We start from the raw sequence: 9,507 nt of genomic DNA, 5'->3' as shown, positions 1-9,507 counted from the left end.
ACAAAAACTGGGTGGCAAACAGAGATATCCAGTATGCAAATTTTTCTTTAAAAAATGCACAAACTACATTAGACCAAAGACCTAAACTTAGATAAGGTAGGACAACTTGTAGCTCTACTTTGACAATTATTTTACCAAGAGAATCTTATCATGTGTGTTTGATATGAGACTTTTTCACTACTCTGCCAAAACCCAGAGTACTCATATTCTGTATGAGGGACTGTGATGGTCAGATATCATACTTTGATTCTATGGGTAGTGAAAAGGCGAAAAATGCCAATCTGGATCTGCTTGGTCTTGACACTATAGATTATAGGATTCATTAATGGAGGGAAAATAAAATATATGTAGCTCATAGTAAGGTGAACAATATGTGGAACCTGCTTTCCAAACCGATGAATCAGAGACAGTCCAATCACTGTGACATAGAAAACCAGGACACAGCAGATATGGGAGACACAGGTGTTGAGGGTCTTGGCCCTCTCTTCTTTGGAGGCAATACTCAGGACTCTCTTGAGTATCAACACATAGGAGATGAGGATAATCAGAGAATCCAGCACAAATATCAAGACTACAAGCACAACTGGATATAGGCGATTGAAGGTGGTATCAGCACAGGCCAGTTTGATGACGTCCTGGTGAAGGCAGAATGCATGTGAGAGGATGTGGGAATGGCAATAGGGAAAAAAGTAAAGGGGTAAGATTGGAGGAACAACAGATATAAACCCCCTCATCAGAACTCCTAGCCCAATTTTCAGCACTTGATTATTAGTGAGTATAGAGCTATATCTAAGGGGGTTGCAAATGGCAATAAAACGATCATAGGCCATAGCAAGCAAAACACCAGATTCTACAAAGGCAAGTGAGTGTATAAAGTAGGCTTGAGAAAAACAGGCTACTTTTCCAATCTCCCTGTGATCCAACCAGAGGACTCCCAACACTGTAGGCATTGTGGTCAAGGTCAGCCCTAGGTCTGTGGCTGCCAGCATGGCCAGGAAGTAGTACATGGGCTCATGAAGATTGTGATCTTCCTTAATGAGAAGAAGGAGAGTGCTGTTGCCTAAAAGGATAGAGACGTAGATGAAAAAGAAGGGTGTGGAAATCCAGTGGTGAACTGCCTCCAAGCCTGGAAAACCAGTCAAAAGGAAGGAACTGGAACTGCTGTTGGGCCACATGTTGGGTTTATCCAGGAGAGATTTCCTTTTTTCCTGTTATTACCACTGAAATGCAGCTCCACTTTCAAGGTATCACTCCAAGTATATCGTCTCAGAATTCTCTCTTAAAGGTAATAATGACATTGATATAAGCCATGGTTTCTCAAAATGTATTATTAAAACATCTTGTATCTTGTTTTTAGTTTGGGGGAGTTTTTTTAGAGAGTGAGAGAGGGAGAGGGAGAGATAGAATCCTCAGCCAAAATCAACAGTCGGATGCTTAACTGACCAAGCCACCCAGGTGTTCCAGTTATTTTCTGTGTTCTCAACTGCATATTCTAGGAACCATCTCCTTCTTACTTCCCAATTAAATCCCTGGTGTTTCATATGGTCATATGTATTCTAATAAGCTCCCCAGCAAATTTCTGATACACACTACACATAGAAACCATTTCCATCAACTATACCAACTTCACAGAAGAATCCATATTTGGAGGATTTCAGGGAACTCAACCCTAACCTAACTATACTTGCCTTCACAAGTGATTCCTAACCCACATTATCCTGCATATGTAGGATTTCTCTGAATTCTCAATAAAAGTCCCAGGTGTCTAAGAGAAAAAAAATATGGAAAGAAAAGCTGTACCACTATCACCATAGCTAAGGAGTAGACAGATAGGAAGAAGAGGCACTTTACTTCCCTACTCCATGGATTAGTGATGGGAAGACAAACATGATGTGCTTATTAACCTCCTCCTGGACACTATAGAACTACTCACTGTTCATTACAATAGCCTAGACTAACTGGAAGTTAGATGATTATGGACCCTGGAGCTGGAATAAATGCTTAGGCCAGCCAAAGATATGGCTCATGATTGACTTTATCCTTCAGTGTTTTAAAAAAAATTATCTTATTTCCATGTCATTTCTTTTTCTTTCCCTATTACTTTTCTGTAGACCCACTATCACAACTCCCTAGAACTTGATTTCTGTTTTTTCAAGTTCTCCATTTGTATTTAAATATCCATCTTCTTGATCTCCTTCTTTTATAACCAGCCATACACTTCTGAACCTGTCCCAAGAAATAATAAATGAGAGCCCTATTGTTGCTTACACAGAATTGCCTGTTGGCAGAGGGAAGAGGTATGTCCTTGAAAAAGGTTTCCACATCTCTTCTGCCACTAGATTATGGACTACTTGAATATAGAAACCATGTTTTATTTGCCTTGCTCAATACCTAGTGAAGTACCTAACATGTTATGTTTTACACACACCCATTACATCTATACATCAACTATATGTTAATACATGTATACATGCATACATGTACATATAAACCTGCATGTACATATCTACATATACACACCTACATTTAGACATTTATACATATATATATTAATTCACCCAATATGTTTTGAGCATCCACTGTGTGATAAACATGACATTTTAAGTACTGGAATTAAATGCTAATAAGACAAAGTCACTGATCTTATAAGGCATACATTAAGTTAGAAAATAAATAAACATTTAGGTAAATAGAAATGCAATTATAAAATAAAAAAAGCACTATTTAATAGAGATTGATGGGGATGGTATTGCATAAATTTAGTAATTTGGATGACCTGGGACTATATCTCTGAGGAGGTGCCATTTGAGCCAAGACTTGAAAAACAATGAGAGCTCGTCATAAGTAGATCTGGAGAAAGACTGTTCCATTTAGAGGAGGAAATTAGCATGTCTGGAGCTTGGTGAGCAAACAAGAGACAGACAATAGGTACCATCAGAGACCCAGGCAGTGGTGAGGTCTCACAGGGTATTATGGATAACACTGGAATTTTGTTTTACCACAAATGTGATAAAAACACATTGGGGAATTTTCTTTTTTTTTTTCTTTTTAAAGATTTTATTTATTTATTCATGAGAGACAGACAGAGAGAGACAGAGACAGAGAGAGAGAGAGACAGAGAAGCATAGACATAGGCAGAGAGAGAAGCAGGCTCCATGCAGGGAGCTCGACATGGGACTCGATCTTGGGACTCAATCCTGGGACTCCAGGATCATACCCTAAGCCAAAGGCAGACACTTAACTGCTGATCCACCCAGGCGTCCCAACATTGGGAAATTAAAAATTCTTCAGGGCCTAGTGACCTACTGAAATTTGCATTTTTAAATTATCACTGGGACTACTTTGTGACTAATAGATAATCAAGCAAGGTCAAAGAAAGTATTTAGAAACAAAATAATCTAACTGAGGATGGTAATTTTGACTAGGAGGACAGTAAAAATAAAATTTAAACAGATAAAGATACTTTTTTTTTTTAGGTAGTACCAAGTTTTGCTGATATATTGTTAATCGGAATAAGGGAAAACAAAATGAGATTGGTTTATTTCTTTATCTGTGTGATTTTTGGCTTCAGCAAATAGGAGGATGGTACAATCATTTTCTCAAAAGGGGAAGTTTGAAAGATATATATATTTACTAATGAGGAAATCAAGAGTTATCAGTAAATATGGCTGGATTAGAGCAAATGGATGTCCTATTTTTTCTTCTTGTTACATACCAGAAAAGATTATTCAAGCTGTTTTTTTTTTTTTTTTGCTAAGTTAAAAAATATATTCTCACTCACGTATGCTTCTTTGAAGATATTTTGCCAGTGGAAGCCACCACCCTTAAGATGCTCTCAAAGAAAACGATGTACCTGTGTAGATGAAATCAAACTCCAAGTTTCTAGCATTGAAAAGGTGCCAGACAACTGAACATAAGGCAATGATTTAGCCCTTTTGACCTGACACTAAGTGACAAAAAATTTACAGAATTATTTCTCATCGCCCATACTCTATCTTCAGGATTAAGATACATAAATTTAGTGTTTATTGGAAATATGATGAATATTCTTTATTCTGCAGTCACTGGATAGAACGATAATCCCACATAATCATTCCTCTTCTTATGTGTTCTAAATACAGCTTCATTACCCCTCCTTCTCTGACTCTTAAGCAATGATCTGTAACCCAAAGTCCTAATGCAATTTGTGAAGAATTCTCTCTATATGAGAATATGTAACACAGGAATAAATCATGATAGAGAAACCTACCCAAAGCGGAGAGTATCCATTCTATTTTGCCAATTACCTTCAATGGAGGTTCCTCTTCTCTATTTCCAAGAATTCTGTTCAGATCTACTTCATACTCCATCCTGTGAGAAATTTACATGTCTTCAGCAAAGAGCTTCTTGTATTTTCTGAGGACATTGAGAAAAGTCTCAAAAGCCAAAGAAAGACTATGGGGAAGGAAAGAAGTTATGAAGACTTGAAATAGAACCAAGAAGAAAATTTTATAGTTGAGTATGTTGAAATTCAAATAATTTTCTATCACATAAAGTTATAACCCTTCTCTGCCTCATTTAGATATCCTGTAGAATAAGAGATGCCTCTCTGTTCACTCCCCTAGAAAGGATAGGAGATATGTGAGATGGTCAATCATAATCATGCCACTAAGCATGGCAGATCTGAGGTACTCATGCCTGAATATCTTTCCAAGTGCTACCAACTTCATACCGAGATCTGTGCACTCATCGAGAGCCATAAGCTATGAAGATCCTTGCCCTCCTCTTCCCCCTATACTCTCTCTAGACAAGCTCAGAGGAGTGTCCTAGTACCCTTTTCCTGTATATACTGGGTGTTTACCCATACATGCACCATCACCTGGATATTAAGGATAAGAAGCAGGGTTCTTGGGTCCTGCCTGAGGACTCAGATCATATAGCTCCTTCTCATAGACAGCTAAGAGATACAGTCAGTGAAGTTATTAATGAAGAAATCACCTCCCGAGATTTTCCTTTGCCAGCCAATTGTAGATCTTTAAGAAACATTTTCTGTATCCTAACGCCTCCTATGAAGGAGAAGGAACATTTAACTAATCCCCCAAGGTCTTAAAATATCTTCTCAAAATAAGATAAAGAATTAATAGAGCCTCAAGTGGCAGCTTTATGTGTGAGAAATCAGAGGGCTTGTCTTTATGGCCCCAGTAGAACTTGTTATCCCCTCTAGGAGACCGTTTATCTTACACACCTACTTCAAAGGTTAAATCTTTCCCATTTGCTCTCAGGAGGAAACTTAATGTATCTTCTTAGCCTAAGACTTTTGAATTCTTTCTCTTTTTAAGATTTATTTATTTATTTGAGAAAAATAGCATGTGAGTGAATGTGAGAGTGGAGGAGGGGCAGAGGGAGGGAGAGAAAGAGAATCTTAAGCAGACCTTTTGCTGAGCACAGAGCCTGAAAAAGGGCTCAATTCCTCAACTCTGAGATCAAGACCTGAGCCAAAATCAAGAGTTGGGCACTTAACTTACTGAACCATCCAGGTGCCCCTAAGTCTTTTGAATTCTAATTATATTTTCTGCTTGGATTATCTCAAGTCTAGTTTAAGAATGGAAAGTTAGATGGACTGGAGTAAATATGATAAGAGCCAGTCAGCCTCTCTAGTAATCAGCATGAACCCACTATCTATAGTACTCATCATTCTTTTATTGGCTTAACCTCACCAGAATTTTTCTGTTTTCCAGGAAATGACATGAACATATAACATAGTAGTTCAGCCAAGCACATCTCATCACCTTAGTCCCACAGATATTAATATATGTGTGTGTTTATATATAGAGAGAGATAAAGAAAACCTGATAAATATTTGTTTTTTTATCCATTCATCTGTAGAGGGACATGTAAGTTGTTTCCATGTCTTAGTTACTGTGTAAAATGTTACAATGAACTTGGAGGTATAGCTAGCTGAGATACTGATTTCATTTCCTTTAGCTATGTACCCAGAAGCTAATTGCTGGATAATATGGTAGTTCTATTTTTAATTTTTTTAGTAATCTCCATCCTGTTTCCCATAGTGGCTATGTGGGACCCAAGGAATTTAACAAAAACCCCTATCCCTGGACAAGCAGAGCAGGGCTAACTCCATTTTGTGCTATATCCACCATCTCCTGTATGACCCCCGCATGACCTGGTTATTGCTTAAGGCACTCCCCCACCCTAGTCAAGCCACTGAGCACACCCTTACCGGAAACGGGCTCATAAGAATGTAAACCCCGGGGACCCTGGGTGGCGCAGCGGTTTAGCGCCTGCCTTTGGCCCAGGGCGTGATCCTGGAGACCCAGGATCGAATCCCACGTCGGGCTCCCGGTGCATGGAGCCTGCTTCTCCCTCTGCCTGTGTCTCTGCCTCTCTCTTTCTCTGTGACTATCATAAATGAATAAAAATTTTTTAAAAAATTAAAAAAAAAAAAAGAATGTAAACCCCGCCTTTTGCCCACCAAACCTGTATGCCAATTCTGACCAGAGTGATAGGCTAGTTCAAATGGTCACTATAGGGTAAATTGTAATTCAATTGGCCATCTGAGTGTGAACCGACATGACTGTGAAACTTTCTGTGTGTGTTACAATCTCATTGGCCACTGGCCCCTATAAAACTGCTACACCTCTTAGCCTCGGGGTCTAAGTCCCTGCTCTGGTGTGTCGGGTATACTTGGACCCAAGCTGGAGCTTGTAAATAAACCCTCGTGTGTTTGCGTGGGTGTCGGCTCCTTGGTGGTTTCTCGGATTGGTAATCTTGGGCACAACAGCTATGCCAATTTACATTTCTACCAACAGCATACAAAGGATCCCTTTTCTCCGTATCCTCACTAATACTTGTTATCTTTTGTCTTCTTGATGACAAGATCCTCTTCTAACAGGTTAAGTTGATATCTCACTGTAGTTTTCATTTGCATTTCCCAAATGATGAGGGATGTTGAGCATATTTTCATGTACCTGTTGGCCATTTATATATGTCTTCTTTGGAAAAATGTCTGTGAAAGTCTTATGCTCATTTGTTAATAGCATTGTCTTTTTGTTTTGTTTTGTTTTGTTTTGTTTTTTGTTTTTTTACTATTGAGCTGTATGAGTTCCTAATATATTTTGGATATTAATCTCTCTTCAGATGTATGATTTGCAGATATTTTCTCCCATTCCATAAGTTGATTTTCCATTTCTTTGATTGTTTCTTTGGCTGTGTGGAATCTTTTTAGTTTGGTATAGTCCCACCTGTTTAATTTTGCTTTTCTTACTTGCTCTTTTTGATGTCATATTCAAAACATTGTCACCAAAACCAATGTCAAGGAGCTTTTCTCCTATGTTTTCTTCCAGCAGTTTTATGCTTTCAGGTCTTATATTTAAGTCTTTAATTCATTTAGAGTTACTTTGTGTGAGTGGGAAGAGGTTTAACTTCATTACTTTGCATGTGACTATTTAGTATTCCCAACACCATTTATTGAGGAGACTTTCCCCATTGAAAATTCTTGGTTCTCTTATCAAATATTATTTGACCATATATGTGTGAATTTATTTCTTGGCTCTTGATTCTGTTGTATTGGTCTGCATGTCAGTTTTTATGACAGTACCATACTGTTTTGATGGTCCTAGCTTTGTAATAAAGTTTGAAATCAGCTAAGTGTGATGTTTCAGGTTTTATTCTCCTTTCTCAGGATTGCTTGGCTATCTGGGATTTTAGTGGTTCCACATGAGCAGTTAGGCAAAAAAAATAACTAAAATAACTAAAAGACATCCAAATTGGAAAGGAAAAAATAAAATTATCTCTGCTTGCAGATGATTTGATCTTATATGAAGAAAATCCTAAATACCCTACAAAAAAAAAAAAAAAACCTATTAGAAATAATAAGTAGATTCAATCAAGTTTCAGGCTACAAATCAACATATAAAAATGGGTTTCATTTCTATATGCTAACAAAAAACTATCTGAAGAAATGAAAGAAAGAGAAAAAAACATTTATATTCCATTTTCAATAGCATATGGAATTATAAAATGCTTGGGAATAAATTTAACCAAGGAGGTAAAAGATCTGTACACTAAAATTATAAGACATTGATGAAATAAATTGAAGAAGATGTGTAAATGGAAAGATATTTCATGTTCATGGATAGAAATAATTAACATTGTTAAAATGTCCATACTACCCAAAGACACCCATAGATTCAGTGCAATCCCTATCACAATTCCAATGGCACTTTAGAATTGATTTTCAGGGCAGCCTTGGTGGCTCAGAGGTTTAGCACTGCCTTCAGCCCAGGGCATGATCCTGGAGACCTGGGTTTGAGTCCCACATTGGGCTCCCTGCATGGAGCCTGCTTCTCCCTCTGCCTGTGGCTCTGCCTCTCTTTCTCTCCGTGTGTCTCTCATGAATAAATAAATAAAATCTTAAAAAATAGAATTGATTTTCAACAAACTTGCAAAAGTAATTGACTGGAGGAATGAAAGACCCTCTATAAATAATATTGGAGTAATTAGCCATCTCTGGAGGGTGGAGGGAGAAATACTCCCACTTTATACAAAATTAACTCAAAATAAATATGGACCATAAGCAGAAATGTAAAATATAAACTCTAAAAGTTATGGAAAAAGATAAGAGAAAATCTCTGAGTCCTATGACAAAGTGAAGAGTTATGTTTGCCATGGAAAGGCTCTGTTAAAAGAATGGAAGGATTAAAGAGAGAGAGAGAGAGAATAGAAAGATGAACTACAAAATGGAAGAAAATATTTATAAACAACATACCTGAAAAAAGACTAGCATACGGAAAATTTTAAGAACTCTCAAAACTGCACAGAATGAAAAATCAAACTATAAAATTAGACAATAAGCAAAAGACATGAACAAATTTCTCACTGAAGAGAATGCTCAGATGGCATATAAATTCATGAAAAGATGTCAACATCATTAATCATTAGGAAAATGCAAATTAAAACCACAAACAGATATTTCTATAATATTCCAGAAAGGCCTAAATGAAAAATAGTATCAAATACATGGGGATGCAGAAGTTCTGGGTCATTCTTACATTAACGGTAGGAATAAAAGGTGGTCCAGCCACTCTGGCAAATTCTTTTGTCAGTTTCTTATACAACTAACCATGTACTTGCCTTATCACCTCACATTGTACTTTTGGGCTTTTATCTCAGAACAATGAAAAGATATGTTTACACTAAAACTTGTACACAAATGTTTATAGAAGCTTTTAAAAATAATTGCCTAAAACTGCAAACAACCTAAGTGTTCTCCGGTCAGCAAATGCTTAAACAAATTAGTAAATCCATACAATGACTTGCTGCTCAGCGAAGAAAAGAAATAAATTATTGATATATGCAACTGGATACTTTGGATACTTTTAAGAGAATTTTGCTGAGGAAAGAAATAAGAAAAAAGAGGGAAGGATGAAATGAAAGAAGGAAGGACAGAAGAAAAGGAAGGAAGGAAGGAAAGGAAGGAAGGAAGGAAGGAAGGAAGGAAGGAAGGAAGGA

General features: G+C 37.2%; 1 protein-coding gene across 1 annotated transcript; it reads right to left on the bottom strand.

Annotated features, from left to right (window-relative positions):
* Positions 1-236: 236 nt before the first annotated feature.
* LOC140615491 (olfactory receptor 51B5-like) lies at positions 237-1,175 on the bottom strand. Its single transcript, XM_072795358.1, has one exon. The coding sequence runs from the start codon at positions 1,173-1,175 to the stop codon at positions 237-239; it is 939 nt and encodes a 312-aa protein (XP_072651459.1).
* Between the last annotated feature and the right edge of the window lie 8,332 nt (positions 1,176-9,507).

This window comes from Canis lupus, chromosome 23, assembly GCF_048164855.1.
Source record: "Canis lupus baileyi chromosome 23, mCanLup2.hap1, whole genome shotgun sequence".
NCBI lineage: Eukaryota > Metazoa > Chordata > Mammalia > Carnivora > Canidae > Canis > Canis lupus.
This window is presented reverse-complemented; position numbering and strand designations above follow the sequence as displayed.

What these genes read in the sequence shown, in the direction of transcription:
- LOC140615491 (XM_072795358.1), bottom strand. Translation starts at nt 1,175, where the DNA reads ATGTGGCCCAACAGCAGTTCCAGTTCCTTCCTTTTGACTGGTTTTCCA.